The 19095-nt window shown below is 35.0% G+C and overlaps 1 protein-coding gene across 6 annotated transcripts in view; it reads right to left on the bottom strand.

Moving 5' to 3' along the window:
- ORC2 (origin recognition complex subunit 2) overlaps positions 1-19095 on the bottom strand; it is a 59361-nt gene that overhangs the window by 20457 nt on the left and 19809 nt on the right. For all 6 annotated transcript variants that reach the window (XM_056807673.1, XM_007501599.3, XM_056807672.1 and 3 more), the window contains 6 exons: positions 18148-18237; positions 17375-17406; positions 12136-12196; positions 10625-10815; positions 5951-6049; positions 1818-1927 (listed from right to left, as the gene is read on the bottom strand). In XM_056807673.1, coding sequence (XP_056663651.1) covers positions 1818-1927; positions 5951-6049; positions 10625-10815; positions 12136-12196; positions 17375-17406; positions 18148-18237 — 583 coding nt within the window. The remainder of the gene's footprint in view (positions 1-1817; positions 1928-5950; positions 6050-10624; positions 10816-12135; positions 12197-17374; positions 17407-18147; positions 18238-19095) is intronic.

Genomic DNA, 19095 nt, shown 5'->3' with positions numbered 1-19095 from the left:
TTCTGTGGTTTGGTAACTTAAAGAATTTTTTATATGTTCCTTCTTTCTGGGGCCTCTCCATTTTCTCAGCCCAAAGACATTAAAATATTTACCAGCAAAGAAGTAATAAAGCTATCCCATTAGGCATCTCTACTCATGCAGGGACCATCATAGTAACAAAAAGGGCAACTGATCAGGGCTTTATCCCTCAAGAAACTGATGAATGCCTGAACTACTACTATGGGCTTTGCTTTTTCAGTACTGAGAATCCTTGAACTTGCTAATGTCCATAAAGCTAGTCCAAGGGCTAAATCCAGAACTGAAAGTGATTCTGAAAGCAAAGAATACCATGAAGGGTTTTACAGATCAGAGTGCCTGGACAGAAAGTTCATCAACAAGTTTAGATTTAAAAGGTCTGAAAAGCAAATGACATAAAGGCAAAATAAGCTTGTGATGGCTCTAAAACAATGGTATGTCTTATAAGAGCATTAGGAACATGAAATTCTGTCTACTTCTGTGCGCCAAGTTAGGAGGGAACACTATGGGAAATAGTCCTAACCAATTAATGCAAAGTGAGCACACGTTGAAATAGTAATATTCTGAAACAACTCTAATTTGTGATTATAGTAATAGCATAGAGATTTGAAAGAATGACCTCTCAGGAGATAGGGAACTCAAAAGGAACAGAAAGAGAGAAAGTGATGGAAAGCCAAGGAAAGCAGGCTAAGAATGGCTTGTGATGGTCTAATGATTGAATTCTTAGTAGAAAAAAGATTTTAGACGTTATTAGCCCCAATATTCACCTACTACTTTAATTAAGCCAATAATAAGGAGTCAGGGGTAGACCCACTAAAACAGACCAAAACTCGTCCAGGATAGAGGATAGCCATGGCAGCCGATATTCATAAGGCTCTGGACCATAGCAATAGGTTAAAAAAATAAAAAAAGCAGTCTAGACTAAACCAGTCAAAAGATTTAGCAGTAGAACCTGCACCTGGGAACTAACAGAACAGAACCAAGCAAGGCAAGAAGGTAAACAGTTTTCCAAAGGGCCAAAGAACACAGCCATGCAAACTGAGGTGAGACAATGTGAGACTCAAATCCTCAGGGATAAACATTCTGTAGCCTTGACAGAAAATATTCACCCTTTGCTAGGTGTTTTCTAGAAAAAAGACAGATTGCCCTAGGACCTACAGTGGTTGAAAGGAAATGATTCTGAAATGATTAAAATGGTCCCTGTCAGAGTCCAGATTATGGTAGGCTATACTGAGAGTTGGAGAAGTAGGTTTCAGGGAGTTTCAAAGAATGGAAAATCCTAGGCACAGAACCAGAACTAAGGAATATCAAGAACCAGATGAGAAAAATTTTAAAGTAGGAAAGCTAGCAAATATTCTATAGCTAGCTAGAGAAGACTCAAGATTTAACCATAATAACACCCATAAAGGAAGGGACTAACATTTTCAACTATGTTTATTACATACTTTCCTATCTAACATTGAGTTAGATCATTTCAACACTCAGGAAACAGAAGCACAGGGTAATAAAGTTACTTGCCTATTATAATAAATGTCAAAATGTCAAAGTAGGAATTGAACTGGGGTCCTCTGATACCAGAGACTATGCTTCCTCCAGTGTACTCTCCTGCTCTGCAGGTACTTTTAATGTTTCCACTTATTAAACAAGAACAAGAGCTGTTCTGTATACTTTTTTGTGGTTGTTTACAACACACATGGTCTATGCATAAAAGAAAATAAGGCACAAAATGGCTCCAAAGTAAAAAGCACTATATAAGCACAAAGTCAATTACTTCTATAAGCATTTGAAAGCATCATACTTACTGTAATTGCAACATCCACTTGTGAAACAGCCGTTCATACTGTTCATTTAATTGTTTTAGCTCAGCAGAAAAAGGAGGAGAAAACTTGCTCAACAGGTTGTGCAAAGTTTGCTAAAAGGCAATTAAAAAAAATGACCCTGGATTCACATATATCAAGTAAAAAAAGGCTAAGAGTTTTTTCCCACACTTAAACATTTTCAGGTGGCCTGGTTTTATAACAGGACTGGGTAGTATGTGAAAGATGAGGAAAATGTTCCTTCAGAATTACTTGTGGCTACCTTAATTCTTTTTCCTAAACATCCTAAACATTTCCCAGTTATTTATATATTTTGCCAACAAGAAATTTGCTTTCCCCCATAGGAAACTGATGAATAAAAATGACTAATTTAGTGAGTTCCTGCCTGAGTTATAATAAAAGCTAATTATCATTAACAAGTGATAAAAACTTCTTACTCTAAAGCCAAAATCCAAAGCTTTGAAAAAGACCATTAAAAACCCAGAAAGTTTGGGGGGGGGAGGGGACACATAAAAGCTTAAGTTAACAATCTAATAAACAATTCAAAAAAAAATGTTTAGTCATAAAATTTCACTGGGGAGGGGATGACAGGGATTAATGAAAGGAGAACTCTATGCCTGTATTTCATTGGGGTTAAGAAACCCATCCTACCTCTCCTACCTTGTTCTATAGTGTGGTACACAGAAAAAAAAGCACTGCCTGCAAAGCCAGTGGACCAATTTGTAACTGACAGGCACAACTTGTGTGACCCTGGATAAGTCTCTTACCCTCCTTGGGCCTCAATTTCCCCACATGTAAAATAAGAGAATTGGGCTAGATATTGTCTCAGGCCCTTTCTAGCTCTAATTCTATGGGCAAAAGTAGTTAAAGCTAGCCACTACACAGCCAAAGCCAAAAGCCAAAGCCAAAAGCAGAATCTCAATAAAAGCTTTGAATTTTGTGAAGATGGGATTAACTCTTCAATCACCTACTTTTAAATTTAATCACCAGAAGCTATACACCCTACTTAACTCCTAAGTGGGGGAGGTCTGTAACTCATATGCTAAAGTGGGTGACAACTCAGAAACAACTGACTACCCCCTGGGCAGTCCTAAACAAAGCTATAGACAGCAATTGGTTCCCGTTATGTGGAGGAAGGGACAGGAAGTGATGTGGAAAAAGCACTATAAAAAACCTGAGTTTCCTGTCCAAACTCTCTTTCTCCTTCGAACTTGGCCTTGGAAGAGATAGCTTAGGACTTCAGACTTCATCTGGTAAGATAGCTCTTGGATTTTCCCCTTAGGACTACCAGGTAGGTGAATGAAAAGGCTGACTCCTTTCCTGGCTTCTGGAGAGATTAATTGCCAGAGGAGGCCTTCTGATTATTCACCACCAGGTCCTCTGGCCAAATGGCCCTCCAGCTGAGGGAACGAGCCCTGCCTGATTGGAACAAGTCTGAAGTAATTATCTGTTGTTACAGGACAGATACCTTCTATACCCTCTTACTTATTTCTCTACTTTACTCTTTCCCTCTATTTTGTAAATAAAGCTGCTAAAAAGTCATTTGACTTGAGATATATTAATTTTGGCAACCACATTTTCTTATATTTAGTACAACCTTAACTTTTAACCCTTACAAGCTAGCTATTATTCTGCTCCAATTTCTACTGACCTCTACTCTCACATTTCTAACTGCCTTTCAGACATTATGAACTAGATGTTCAGTAGATATCATAAACTCATTATGTCCAGAATGGATTCTTTCACCCTAAATGCTTCTCTGTTCCTACCAGTTCTATTACTACTGTGGACAAGACCATGCTTCCAGTCTTCCCCTTGCAATCTTAGGAGTCATTATGTTCTCACTCTCTATCTCCCTACCATATCAAGCCGTTACCAAGGACTGTCAATTGCACATTTACAACATCTCTCCTCAGAAACTGCCAATACTCTAATAATGCAGGCCCTCATCACCTCACCCTTGTATTATTCCAACAGGCACTTGTGTGTCTGTCTATCTCTTTTAAGTCACTCCTCCAAACCATTCTCTACTAAAGTGATCTATCTAAAGCACAAGCCCAGTGATGTTGCCCTGACTCAAACTCCAGTGGCTCCCTATTGCCTGCAAAATCAAATACAAAATGCTGTTTGGCATCCAAAGCCCTTCATAATCTAGTCCTTCCTACCCTTCCAGTCTTCTTACATCTTATTCCCCAACACATCCTCTTAAACTGAATAACACTAGCCTTCTACCTGTTCAACCAACACTACCCCCCTCCCCCATTTCTTAGTTCTAGGCATTTTCTTTAGCCACTCCTCATGCTTAGACTATATTATTCCATTTACTGATTGCTCTGACTTCCTTTAAGTCCTAACTAAAATCTCCATCTTTTACAAGAAGTCTTTCCAATCTCTCTTTATTCTAGAGTCTTCTTTCTGTTAATTATTTCCTATTTCTCCTGTATTTACCTTGCTTTGTATATATTTGTTTACACATTGCCTCCTTCCTTAAAATTGTGGGCTCCTTCCTTGAGAGAAGGATTATCTTTTGCCTCTCTTTGTATCCCTAGTGCTCATCACAGTGCCTGGCACATAATAGGTACTTAATAAATGATTGAGCGATGTTACAATCACCTCTTCAAGTATACTTTAATTCATCTAAACAGATTTCCATTACTAGTGAAGATTTTTTTTTTCACTCAAGACTTTCACTAGGTTGTATTTGTGAGGCCATATACAACAAAAATACCCTTTGAGGGTAGCTAGGTGGATCAGTGGATTGAGAGCCAGGGCTAGAGATGGGAGGTCCAAATCTGGCCTCAGATACTTTCTAGCTCTGTGATCCTGGGCAATGTCACTTAATCCCCATTGCCTAGCCCTTACTAATTCCAAGACTAAAGGTACAGATTTAAAAAAATACCTTCTGATACATAAAGTATCATAAACTAACAAGGTCCAACCTAAGTAAAACCACTGAGAAAATAAAATGTTTTCTTTTCTACACTTGCTCTTTCTGCTTCTCTGCATTTTTTTTTAACTAAGAAAGACCTTAGATACCATTTAGTCCAACCTTCTTGTGTCTGAGAGTTTAGGAAACTAAAGCTCCAAAAGATTAAGTGACATTTCTTGGGTTTCTGAGGACATAGCACACCAAGAAAACTACTTTTGTAAACTTCCCCAAACAGGAAAACCTCTGAGAAAAGTTGTTTTCAATCTATTTACTAATTATGTTTTAATATGACTGAATTCCATTCAATAAGTGTATTTGGTCTCCAAGACATTTCCCTTATAAGCCTCTTATTTCTAAATGAGGAATTAAAAACTTTAAAAGGAATAGGTCCATTTAAAGAAATCCCAGGCATCTTAAAACACATGAAGAAAATTTTCTGGAATGATGAGGCGAGGCCTGCATTTGTTCCTGAAATCATATTATATGGGCTCCTAAGAAAAACCCTTTAGATTTACCTGATTTAGATGTCTCATAGTAGGAAGTATAGTGGAGGGTTGTTTTTCAGACAGAAGGGCAGGGGCTAAGCTATTTTCATCTTTATTTGCCAGCAAGCATTTAATATTTAGTAAATAATTGATCTTAGGTCTCTTTCCTTCCTATGCCCAAGATAGTGAGGGAGCAGCTGAATGCAAAACTTGAGAATCAACAAAACACACCTTTTAGGAGTGGTGGAAAAATGGAGGAAAAGAGTAGGAAAAAAACCAGGGAATCTCAGTAGGCAGATGTAAGAACAGAAGCACCTAGGACTCCTCAGATGGAGTATAAAAACTAGGAAAAAGACAAATCCTATGAAAATCAATAGTAATGGCTAAATAACAGGGACTAAAATATACAAGTTTTAAAACTGACACCAATGCTCAGTACAGATACTGCAGAAATAAAGGCAAGAAGAAACTTACTGTCTAAAAATAATAAAATTATTCATTTATGCAAACTTCTTCCTACTTATGTATAATTAACATGCAACACAATAAAGAATATGAGTATCAATAAATGTGCATCATGATAACTTACCTAGGTTTAACTGATTACATCTAATTGTGTGACAATTGTTCACCCTCCATGGCTTACTGTTCTCATATAAAGATTCACTTTTAAAATTTTAATTTGAATGATCCTGGCAACATACCTGATCCAGTTTAGTTCTCTTAAGTTTCTGCAATGTTCTATCTGATGTTAAAACTTTTGAACTGCTGTGAGCTTCAAAATACTCTTCTACTAAGTCAGTCTGAAAAAAACAAAAAGGATCAGTTTACAGTGGGTTCAAGCTAATCTATATCTCTCAAAATATTAATAGGAAGCAACAGCTGGGCAGCCCAGTGGATTAAGAGCCAAGCCCAGAGATGGGAGGTCCTGGGTTCAAATCTGATCTCAAGATACTTCCTAGCTGTGTGACCATGGGCAAGTCACTTGACCCCCATTGCCTAGTCCTTACCACTCTTCTGCCTTGGAACCAATACACAGTATTGATTCTAGGACAGAAGGTTATGGGTTTTAAAACATATATATATATATATATATATGTAAATAGGAAATTGAAGACATGAAATTATTTTTCTCATCCAAGAAAGGATTTTTTTAAAAGGCTACATATTAAAGTAGATACTATTGCTCTCTGCTAAATTACAACTTATTGCCTAACTCTTAGGAATATAAAAAATTAATCATCATATCTGTATTAGTAGATGATTATCAACACATTTACATCTCAATTATTCATCACTGTCATTAAGAGATCAATGGAATTTTGGATCATAAAAAAATGACAAGTATGAAGAATTTCAGATGTAGGTTTTGCATAAAGCAATTCTGAGTGAAGAGAACAAAATCAGGACAATACATAAAACTATAATAAATAAATTAAAAAACATCCATGGATTGTTATATCCTCAGCCAGCCAGTTCTCTCTCCAACAATGCAGAGATGAGGACTAGTCTATCCTGTACAACTCTTATCCACCAAATGTACTCTCTCAATACTCAATAGCAACAAACTATCCTATCCCTTTACACTCTATGTGACTGATCCATCTTTTTTTTTAAAACCCTTACCTTAGAATAGATAAAAAGTACTATTTCCAAGGTAGATGGGCAGTAAAGGTCAGGCGACTGAAGTTAAGTGACTTGCCCAAGGGACACAGAGCAAAGAAGTGTCTAAGGCCGGATTTAAACCCAGGATCTCCTATCTCTAGGCCTGGCTCTTTATCCACTGAGCCACTTAGCTGCCCCAATAAATCTTTTTCAGATGGTTACACATTTCTGTAATTATAGTCCCTACAGTTCCTTCATTATTCTTTGGATGAGTCTTTAGAGATGTAGTATTCAATGAATTGCAACCACAAAAATATCACTGGAAAAATAATAGTTTTTAAAAAGATAAGCCTCAAAGAGATCAAAGAGTTTAAAGACCTCTATGAACAAAAGCATTTCTGGTTGCATTTTTCATGACAGCAAGGAACTAGAAATTGAGGGGCTGCTCATTAATAGGAGAGTAGCTGAACAAATTATGGCAAATGAACATAGTGGAATATTATGTCAACATAAGAATAATAACAAAAGAGACAGTTTCAGAAAATCTGGGGAGGCTTGTAAGAACAGATGCAAAGTGAAGTATTTAGAACCAGAAGTACAATAACAATATCAGAGAGAAAAATAAATTTGGAAGATTTTATAACTATAATCAATATGTCTAATTATGACTCATAAGACCATTTCTTAGTACAGGTGACAGAGACCTCAAAATACAGAGTAAGATATACATTTATGGATATGGTCAACGTAAGAAAATTTTTTGTTTGACAATGGCCGATTTGTTACAAGGATTTTCTTTCTTTTTTTTGGAGTAGGAGGAGTAGCTAACAAAGGTAGGAAGAAAGGGAGGATAGTAATGTTTGGTTAAAAAAAAGAAAATGGGTTAGTTAAGCATTTTTTTTAAATGAACAAGAAAAAACAGAAGGAAGTCCAGAAGGAAAACAGACAGACAAGACAGTTTTGGAACTTATACATTGAATTTATTATATACTCAAAAAGAAAAGCAAACTGTTAAAAGGCTTGCAATTTCATGTATAATCCTCTTTTCCTGTATATCTTATTTTAATCGGCAAGTTCAGAATTTTTAAACATCTTTTACAAAAAGATGGGGCTTTGTTTTAGGAAAAAGTATAGTATAATGTTTTCTAGCAAGATAGAAGAATAAAAGGTCACAGCAAAGGGATACAGTGATATATTCAAGAATATGACAAAAACAATCAAGAGAAATAATGAAAAAAAATGTGACTGAAAGGGGCCTAGCAGGACCAGATCTTAAACTGTACTATAAAGCAGTGGTCATCAAAACAATATGGTACTGGCTAAGAGATAGAAGGGAGGATCAGTGGAATAGGCTTGAGGTAAATGACCTCAGGAAGACAGTGTATGATAAACCAAAAGATCCCAGCTTTGGGGACAAAAATCCACTATTTGATAAAAACTGCTGGGAAAATTAGAAGACAGTATTAGAGAGATTGAGTTTAGATCAACATCTCACACCCTACACCAAGATAAATTCAGAATGCGTAAATGACTTGAATATAAAGAAGGAAACTGTAAGTAAATTATGTGAATACAGAAGAGTATACCTGTCAGATCTTTGGGAAGGGAAAGATTTCAAGACCAAACAAGAGTTGGAAAAAATTACAAATTGTAAAATAATTTTGATTACATTAAAGTTTTTGTACAAACAAAACCAATGCAACCAAATTAGAAGGGAAGCAAAAAACTGGGAAAAAATCTTTATGACAAAAACCTCTGACAAAGGTCTAATTACTCCAATATATAAGGAGCTCAATCAATTGTATAAAAGATCAAACTATTCCCCAATTGATAAATGGGCAAGGGACATGAATAGGCAATTTTCAGATGAAGCAATCAAAACTATTAATTAGCACATGAAAGAGTGTTCTAAATCTCTTATAATTAGAGAAATGCAAATCAAAACAACTCTGAGGTACCACTTTATGCCTAGCCGATTGGCTAACATGAAAGCAAAGGAAGATAACAAATGTTGGAGGGAATATGGCAAAATAAGGACATTGATGGTGGAGTTGTGAATTGATCCAACCATTCTGGATGGCAATTTGGAACTATGCCCAAAGGGCTTTAAAAGACTTCCTGTCCTTTGATCCAGCCACACCACTGCTGGGTTTATACCCCAAAAAGATAATAAGGAAAAATACTTGTACAAAAATATTTATAGCCGAGCTCTTTGTGGCAAAAAAATGGAAAATGAGGGGATACCCTCCAAATGGGGAATGGCTGAACAAATAGTGGTATCTGTTGATGATGTAATACTATTGTGCTCAAATGAATAATAAAGTGGAGGAATTCCATGTGAACTGGAATGATCTCCAGGAATTGATGCAGAGTGAGAGGAGCAGAACCAGGAGAATATTATGCACAGAGACTGATACACTGTGGCAAAATTGAATGTAATGGACTTCTCTACTAGCAGCAATGCAATGATTCAGGACAATTCTGAGGGACAAGGGATGCTATCCACATCCAGAGGAAGAACTGTGGAATATAAACACAGAAGAAAAACAACTGCTTGATCACATGGGTCGATGGGGACATGATTGGGGATGTAGACTCTAAATAATCACCCAGGAACATATGAAAAAGAATGCTAACCACATCCAAAGAAAGAATTGTGGGAGTAGAAACACAGAAGAAAAACAACTGTTGACTAGAGAGGGAAGTGGAAGGGGGGTGGGGGGGAGCGAAATAACATGAATCATGTAACCATGGAAAAATTTTAATTAAATAAAAATTAAAAAAATATATCAAAAATAAAAGGCATCAATGAATTTTAAAAGTTCTAATCAAATCCAGCAGCTTCTACATACTTTAAGAAATTAAGAAATGCATTAAATTAAGTAAAAGAATAATAACAGAGAAAAAAGGAAAAAATTATGAACAAATACAGTCACTTTGTCATTGCATGAATGTTTTTCTTTATTAAAGGGGAAGCACAATGAAAAACATCTGCGGTATAAAAAAGGGGGAAAAGCAAAAAGCATCAATAATTTCTTTAAATAGCTCATGCCACTATAAATAATGCTTGCTAAAGAAGTTATCAGGCAAATTTACCATTAAGAATAAAGAATGAGCAAAAAAGGGGTGTGGGAGACAAATAAAACATATCTCAATGCAGTATGAATGTGGAGAACAAAGTTAAAATAAAACAAATTGTTATGTGGAAAATATTGAGGCGAAATTTAATTATTCCTAATTTCTCTAATAGAGATTCAGAACTTTTGAAATAATACAAAGGTTTGCAATATTTGGACAGCTTGATGGCAGAGTAGATAGTGTTGAGCCTAAAGTTAGGAAGACTCATCTTCCTGAGTTCAAACGCAGCCTAAGACACTAGCTTTATGACTCTGGGCAAGTCTCTCAACCTTGTTTGCCTAAGTTTCCTCATCTGTAAAATAAGCTGAAGAAAGGACATGGCAAACCACTGCAGTTTCTTTGCCAAGAAAACCCCAAATGGAGTAAAAAAAGAGTTACAGAAGGCTGAAAACAAATGAACAAAATTCCACATGATGAAAAAAAAGTGAAGCTAATTAAACAGATACCTTTATCTTTTTTTTATGTGTACTTCCTATCATAAAACTACTGAAATAAAGTATTTAATATAGAAGAAACCACCAAGAGAGTTCTCTTCTTAAAATCTATACTGTTCTCTGGGGTTGTTTAGCCTTTGAGAATATAAAAATATTAATATAAAAATTCTTATTTAAAAAAAGCAAAGTTTCCCCACTTACTGTTGTGTCTTTCTTCATTTTTTTAGCTGATACTTTTTTGCAAGAAGATGAAGAAAGTGAACTGTGCTTAGTCAGTCTCTTTTGATCCATTAAGACTTCACTTATCTTCTCTTCTTCCTGTTTTATCCCTTTATCATCTTCTGAGTTTGAATCAGAATATTCACTTTCAGTGTCAGAGGGAAAGGTAGAAACTAGAACCAAAAAAGAGCAATGTGTAATTTGTGACAATAGCTAAAAGAAAGGGCTGCTTCGTATTTGTCCTTGTATCAGCACTAGGCATAGTCATTTTCCCAAAACACAGATCTAACCATTTTGATTCCGTATTCAATAAAACCTCCATGGTTCCCCAATGCCTCTAATGAGAATCAAGTATGAACTGCTCATTTTAGCATTGAAAACTCTTTATAACCTGACTCCAACTGACCTTTCCAGTCATATTATATATTACTCCTCTTTAAACTCTCTGATATAGGCAAACTAACCTTTTTACTGCTTATCACATGACATTCTTACCTCTTTACACTTGCAATGCATCCTTTACCTCAATCTCTCAGAATCTTTAATTTCCTTCAAAGAGCAGCTCAGATGCCACATTCTACACATGAAGCTCTCCTTGACCCCACCAGCCCCTTCAAGTTGTTAATGCCTTCCCCAATACTCCCCACATTGACTCATTTATTTTGTATATATTTAGGTTGTCTCTGCATATAAAGCTTTAGGACCTTGAGGGCAGGATGGGTTTCACTTTTTTCTGATATTTCCAGAGTCTAGAAAAATGTGTAGCACATAGCAGGTACTTAATAAATGCTTGGTGATTAACTACATCTATTATGGAGAAGAATAAATAACCCTAGATAGATATAAAGAAAGCCTATTAAGGATATATTATGTGATAAAATGCATCATAAGTAGCTACCATCAAGGACTGGTGTCTAAATGTGATTGTAAATAGTTGCAAATATATCTTTGTTTTTCTTGTGGTTTAAGGTTAAGTACTTAGTAAAATTTTTAAAAATATAAATTTGTGGGTGACCCTGGGCAAGTCACTTACACCCAATTACCCAACAAAATCAATAAATTCTAAGACAACAGGTAACGGTTTAAATTCATTTCTTAAAATTGCCATATACAAACTGTTGCCAAGACCTCTGAAACATCTCTCAAAAATGCCCCCTTCTCTCCTCCAATACTGTCATTCCCTAGTAAGAGCCCTCATCAAATCATGCCTGATTATTCTACTAGCCATTGGGTGGGTCTGCCTGCCTCCATTCTCTCCCCACTTATATCAACTCCATTCAGTCACTAAAGCGATTTCCCAGAAGTTCAGGTCAGACAATGTCACCCTGCCTACTTAATAAACTCCAGGAACTCCCTATTGCCTCCAGAAAAGAGTAGAGACGGGAAGAAACAATATGCAACCAAAGTAAGAGGAAAGTAGGTAGCCGATTGAGCTGTAACAGATATTGATGTTAATATATCCTTTTTAGTGAGAATTTATACAAAGTACACACCTGCTGTTAGTCGTTTCCTTAGTCTGTAAGGTGTTGACAGAAATTCATTTTTCTCATCACTCTGTAATATTAGGGTAATAAAAAACAAGCACATGCTGAATAGTCCAATAAACAAGCAAATTTCTAATAATTAAACTTTAAGAAAGTTATTTTGTACCTGAATAAAAAGAATAGTAATAATGATTCACATTTAGGTAGCCTTTTATAGAAAAGAAATAGTACATATGGCCCCAGAAAGAGAAAGGATCAATTCTTTAGGTACAAGATAGTTATGTAAAAACAAACAAACAAAAAAGAACACTGGGGGGGGGGGGGGGGGGATGGGAATCAAGATGGAGGAAAAGATTTCACAAAAACTGTTTCTTCTCCATTTGTCTATTCCAAGTGACTATGGAAATGTGAAGAACCAAATTCAAGTGAAAACCAAAGGGATGACAACAAATTAGGGAACAGTTGAATGTATTATGGTATATGAATTTTAATTAAATTCTATTGTACTGAAATGAGGAAATAGTTATGATTCCTTTCTAGTACTTTAAAGTTTACAGTAGCATAGTAGAGTTGATAAAGTACTGTCACAAAGACCTAGGTTTCAATTCATACTCTGTAAGCTATTAACCTATCTCAGATTACATGGGGACATGTAATTTGAAAAGAAAACAAAATTTAATTTAAAAAGATAAGCTATGGCCAATTATAGATATTTTCAAAACTGTGAAACTCTTTCTCTATGACCATATGAACTAACTATAGTACCTCTTTAAAGGATGTTCTGACAAAGAATATGGCCAAGTTAGAAAAAAAAAAAACCTAAAAATTTTGCCCAACAATCTCATATGGTGCACTTTACAAACATTTCATTATGTCCTCACAACAATGCTGGCAGAATGATGTTGTTTTTAATCTACATTTAACAGATGAGAAAATGACTGTAGGCAGAGATTAAGTGACTTACTCAGCATTACACAAAAAGTAAATGTCTAAAGTCATTTTTAAATTCAGATTTTTCTGACTTCAGGTTCAACAGTGGACTAATTCACCTAGCAGCTTTCCGAGCTGGCAAACATATTAAAATCATACTCCTTCTTGGATATATATCCAAATATTTTATATAACCAACTCACCTTAATGGTCTCCAGTTGTTCCATGGAGAGATAATGTAGTTTGCATCCCCTTCCTCAGCCAAGGAAGGTACCAAAAGAAGATAGGGAGCCCTTAAAGATATATATATGTTCTAAACCCTTATCTTTCATCTTAGAATCAATACTGTGTATTGGCTCCAAGGCAGAAGAGTAGTAAGGGCTAGGCAATGGGGGTTAAGTGACTTGCCCAGGGTCACACAGCTAGGAAGTGTCTGAGGCCAGATTTGAACCTAGGACCTCCCATCTCTAGGCCTGGCTCTCAATCCACTGAGCCACCCAGCTGTCCCCCCTTAAAGATATTTAAACAGTTCTTTGATATGTAGGCTCCAGCCCTGATTAAACAGTTCACAAAGATGAACATTGGGGCAACAATGCTTGGGTGAAAACAGAATTCTGTCTTCTCAACATAAAAAAAAAAAAGTAGTTCATGAGGATCTAAGTAATTATTACAGAATACATTTTTTGGTAGTCTAGCTTTTGTGTGCCAAATATTCACTAAATAAATTCAAAATTTGGAGAAGTGGGAGAATCTGAATCATCACCATCCACCTTAAAAGGCAACCAAGCAATATCATGTAATGAACAGAATGCTAGATTTGGAATCGGGAAGACTTAGGTTCAACTCCTACTTCTGACTCTTCTACGCTGGAGGCACTGTGCAGTAGAAAGAGCACTGAGTCTAGCTGAAGAATTAGGATCAAACCAAAGGCCTAAAACCAATTACCAGTCTGGTGACCAACCATATTGGCCATTTCTTATTTATGTCTCTTGTTTCCTCAAGAACAAAGTACAGGGAGTAGAATAGATGACCTGAGGTTCCTTCTAGAGCTATTCTAAGTCACCTATTCTCTCTGGGCCTCAGCTATCTCTATGGGTTTAAGTCACAGATAAATTAAATCATATTGACTCTTCAGCTAAAATTGCTATCTCTTTGGTGGTATTATACTAGGGATCTAGCTTTGTATGGATCAGATATTAAATCCTAGAATTTAGTATAAACTAATTTCAATTCTTTCCACTGCTGTTTAGTAAACTCCCCCTCCCCCCATGCATAATGAAAGGGCTGCAATGACAACAAAGATATTGTAATGGAGTAACCATGTATACATAGCTCCCCATTTTACCCACCGTATTGCTGTGACCTAATTCTCTTATTGCCAGACTCCACATTTGCTGGATTCATGGAAGTAGCCATGACTTTCTAAAAAGAAGCAATGCTGCACAATCACTGGCACCAACAGGAAAAGATGCCTTGGGTTTCTGGTTTGGCAGCTTCACCACTAGCAAAGAACTTACAGTTCTTTGATGTCTATTGACCACAAAGAATAAACAAAGCTTTCTCTTAATCCAATTCAACCTTAATAATCCTCACTAAAAGGTTAATATAGCATAATATTTTTCTCCTCCCTCTATAACTGTTGTCAATTTTCTCTTCTTCTATAGTGATAATACAGTGGTTTTATCCACACTGACCTAAAAAAAAGTGACCTGGTTTTATTAAATATTGTGAAAGGGAACAGCTTTAAATGCTAATTATTCAAAAAAAATCAAACCATTTTCAGGGAAAGAAGTTAGCAATTTTCAACAGATTTGAACTATTTTAAAATTCTATTTTACTTTTAGTGTTGAATTCTCTTCTTTCCACCCATTGAGAAAGCAAGCAAAACAAACCCATTAAAATATGTATGGCCAAAGCAAAACAAATTAATTAACCAAGTCAAAAAACAATACTTCAAATTATACTTTGAGTCAATCTCCTCTCTATCTGAAGGTAGCTGGCTAGCATGCTTCAACACAAGTCCTCTGGAATTGCTATTGGTTCCATTGCAACAAGTTAAATGTTCACAAATTTAACAGGACAAGGACTATTTTTACTAGGAGAAAATGTATCATTTTCCAAATTAATAAGACTCATGTCATTACTGCCCAATATTCTTCTTGAATTATTTTCTTTGTACCAATAGGCAATTTTTTATAAACAGGCATCATTCTTCAAAACTGGATGTTATTTTCAAAAATCACAACACGACTGGCTGGCTATTATAAACAAACATTTTTCTAGAGTATAAATAATCTACCTGGAAATTTTCACTATCCTAAAGTTCAGACAAACTTCCTTGCTAAATTCACCAGCCTCACATCAAAAGCAAATACTATTGGTTTATCTGAATTTCAGAACCTCCTGAATTACCCTTTTAAGTTCCTTTACATACCTGGAACTGCTGCAGAAGACACTTTAAATGGGAAGGAATGTTAGCTTCAAAAATTATATTCTACAAGTCTTCCCCCGCATAAAAAGTTTTAAGGGCTCCTATGCACCTCTATAAAATACAAGGTCTGACATTTAAGATCTTTGTACAAACCTTCTATCATGGAAGGTTTGGAATGCTCTCCTTTCTCATATCTATTTCAAAGAATATATAGCTTCCATCAATGCATTAATCAATTGCTAATTTTCTACAAGATACATTTTCCAGACCTCCCCAAATATTTTCTCCCAACCTCTAGAAAGTGCTTTATAATTTGCTGCATATTCTTGTGTCCACATTGGTTTTTCCCCAATAGAATGTAAATTTGAGGTAAGGAATTTTTTTTTAACCTTTTGTACCCAATCTCTAACACATGGTAGAGACTCAACCAATACTTATATAATTAAATTGTGACATTAACTAATTTCCATTTTAGAATAATTCCATTAAAGTTAAATTATTTCCTGCCCAATTACGAAATTACACAGATAACTCATATTACATTGCCTACTTAAAAATGTAGGGATAAAGCTATTGTAGATTAAACAGTTAACTGTTCAGAAATTATAATCTAAGCTACTTGAGAACAAAATTATGTCTTGTTTATCTTTTAATCTCTGCTAATGCCTTCTGTGGTATGCTGCACTGAGTAGACATTTAAGGAATGACATCTAATCCTTTTAATAACAACTCAAAATATTAATCATCCTTTTATTCAAATTTCACTTAATAATAAACAATAACAATAGTTAACATTTATATAACACTTTAGAGGAAGAGTGAACTGTGCTAACTACTTACAATTATCAATTATTACCCCATTTATGCTCACAAGAACAAGATAAGAGCTATTATCATCCCCATTTTACAGATAAAGAAAAAAATTTACTTTGACCTGTATAATTTGAAATAACCTATTACTTGGTTCCTTACGTCCTATAACTATCTGGCCAAAAGCACTAAAAGTTAGAACCCTTGCAGAACTATTCCAAACCTAAGGCTGACTGCCAGCTAACTGCATCTGCCATCACAATCACCAAACCTCTATTTGCCCAAAGGCAATTCTCTTGCTTCTGTTTTTCAGAAGTGTGATTCTATGTAGTGTGATTCTATACTGAAATACCCACAAAGCTAAAATCTCATTTGGGATTCAAAATTCTTCATAGTGATTTATTTACCAGCTAAAGGTTGATCTACAATTATTTCTACCTTACAACAACTTCTCTGTATTTCCCTCAATATTCAGATTTAATAATGTACCTTTTTTCATCCAGAAAAATTTGGAAGGAGATATTATAGTCTTACAGTATTTTCCCTTGCAAACAAAAAAATCTAAACTACACCTGCCCATTTCTTTTTCTCTTTTCAGAATATCAAATTCATGACTTTCTATGTGACATTTGGCTATTATCTTTAGAGAATCCCATCAACCATCTCTAAGTCTTAAGTTGTTTACATGGGTATATGATTTTGGGGTTTTAATTTTGGAAGATTACTCTATTATAAAAATGAATAATACAAAAATAGGCATTGAGTGATAATACATGTATATCCCAGTGGAACTGCTAGTCAACTCCAGGAAGAAAGAAGGAAGGGAGAGAACATGAATCATATAACTATGGGAAAATATTTTTTTAAAAATAAAATAACAATTATATTCTTAAAATAGCTGCAATGTACTAGAAACAAATCAAAAATTTAAATGGAAGCTAGAATCTTGTCAGGCCAATTTTAATCTCTATGTTGAGAAAACCTAAGTCAGCAAAAGAAAAGGACGTTTATGCTTACCAACAAAGTATGAAATATTTTTAAATTATTCAATTCATAATGCTTCATTTTATTGCTTACCTTCAACTGGTCTTTCTCTGAAGTGGATTGCTCTGTAAAAATAAACATAAAATTAAATTTTATTAAATACCATATTAGTTATTACACGTTTCAGCACATGTATCTCAGTTACCTAAACACCAAGTTTTCAAGTTATTGATTGTATCTAAGTGATTACACGGCTTTATCGGAATATTAAATTCTCTACCTGCATTTCAGATTTTCACTAGTGATTCCACAATTATTCCTATGATAATCATTAGCTTTTTTTTACTTTTCTTATGACAGAATGAAGAACTAAAGCTGTTTCTTATCAATGAACCCAAATTGTAATGTTTAAGTTAACCAGGCTATGGCACAAAAAATTCTAAAGACAAGATCACATTATTTAAATCAATATCTAAAAACAAAAATTTTTACACATTCTTTAAAACAATTTGCAGAGTTTTCTAGTTTTTCCTTGCCAAGTTTTACCAGTGGTAGAGAGAGTAGCTCTGATAGGCCTCAAGAAAAGTAGAAACAATTCAGAATGTGGCTCTAGTAAAAATTTAATTAATAAAGTTAATACCTAGATTTTATTTCTACTGCTGAATTTTGATTCTATGTATGCAGAGGTGAATTTTCACTTCAGAATGAAAGAAAAGGAAAAAAGGTAAAAATTGTACTTGGATCAGAAGGAAAAATGAAAAAAACTCATTAAAATAATAAAAGATCTTTTAAATAAATGAGAAAAATCTCCTTCAAAGTTGATGAAACAACTAGTTATGTTTTCACTCAAAGGCTCAACTACTTACTCTTGCTACTTTGTGGAGTGCTTGCCATCTTTTCAGTATTCTTACAAATCAATGGAACACTCTTCCCTGATGTTTTTGCTATTTCATAAGCTGAAAACAAGAAACAATGAAAATCACAAGAGATACACAAAAATTATTCAATGAACTGTAATAAATTAAAGCAGAAAAATGAACTATATTACACTTACATATAGTGAACATCTATGTATTGTATCTAGACTACTAAAGAGCTCAAATAACCAGAGCCAGAAGCAATATGGCTAAGTGAACAGAGAGCTGGCTTCCAAATCAGAAAGACCAAGGTTCAGATTTTGCCTCTGATACATACTGGGGCACTGGACAGGTCATTTAACTTCAAAGTGACCTTAAATAGGTCTCTAAAATGACAAGTTATGGGGGCAGCTGGGTAGCTCAATGGATTGAGAGGCCTAGAGACGTGAGGTCTTAAGTTCAAATCCGGCCTCAGACACTTGCTAGCTGTGTGACCCTGGGCAAGTCACTTGACCCCCATTGCTTAGCCCTTACACTACTCTTCTGCCTTGGAACCAATACACAATATTGATTCCAAGATGGAAGGTAAGGGTTTAAAAAACAAACAAATAAATAAAATAAAATAAAATAAAATAAAATAAAATAAAATAAAATAAAATGATAAGTTATTAAGGAGATACTACCTGCACTGGTAGAGGTAGTTTCCTTACCTGAAAGTTCCCTATATGAATGGAATCACTATTCTGGTCTCTACCCCTAATATTAAGAAGTTGTAAACTTAGTCTATCTTAAATTTAATGTAACTGGTAGAAGCAATGTGGTCATAATCTTTTTTACTTCCTTTCACAGAAAAACTTCTTGAACAAATGCTTTAAAAAAATAAAACTCTTACCTTCTGTCTTACAACCAATATTAATCACAAGGCAAAAGAGCAATAAGGGCTAGGTAATTGGAGTT

This window comes from Monodelphis domestica, chromosome 8, assembly GCF_027887165.1.
Source record: "Monodelphis domestica isolate mMonDom1 chromosome 8, mMonDom1.pri, whole genome shotgun sequence".
Taxonomy (NCBI): Eukaryota; Metazoa; Chordata; class Mammalia; order Didelphimorphia; family Didelphidae; genus Monodelphis; species Monodelphis domestica.
Note: the sequence above shows the minus strand (reverse complement) of the source record. Positions and strands in the feature narration are given on the sequence as shown.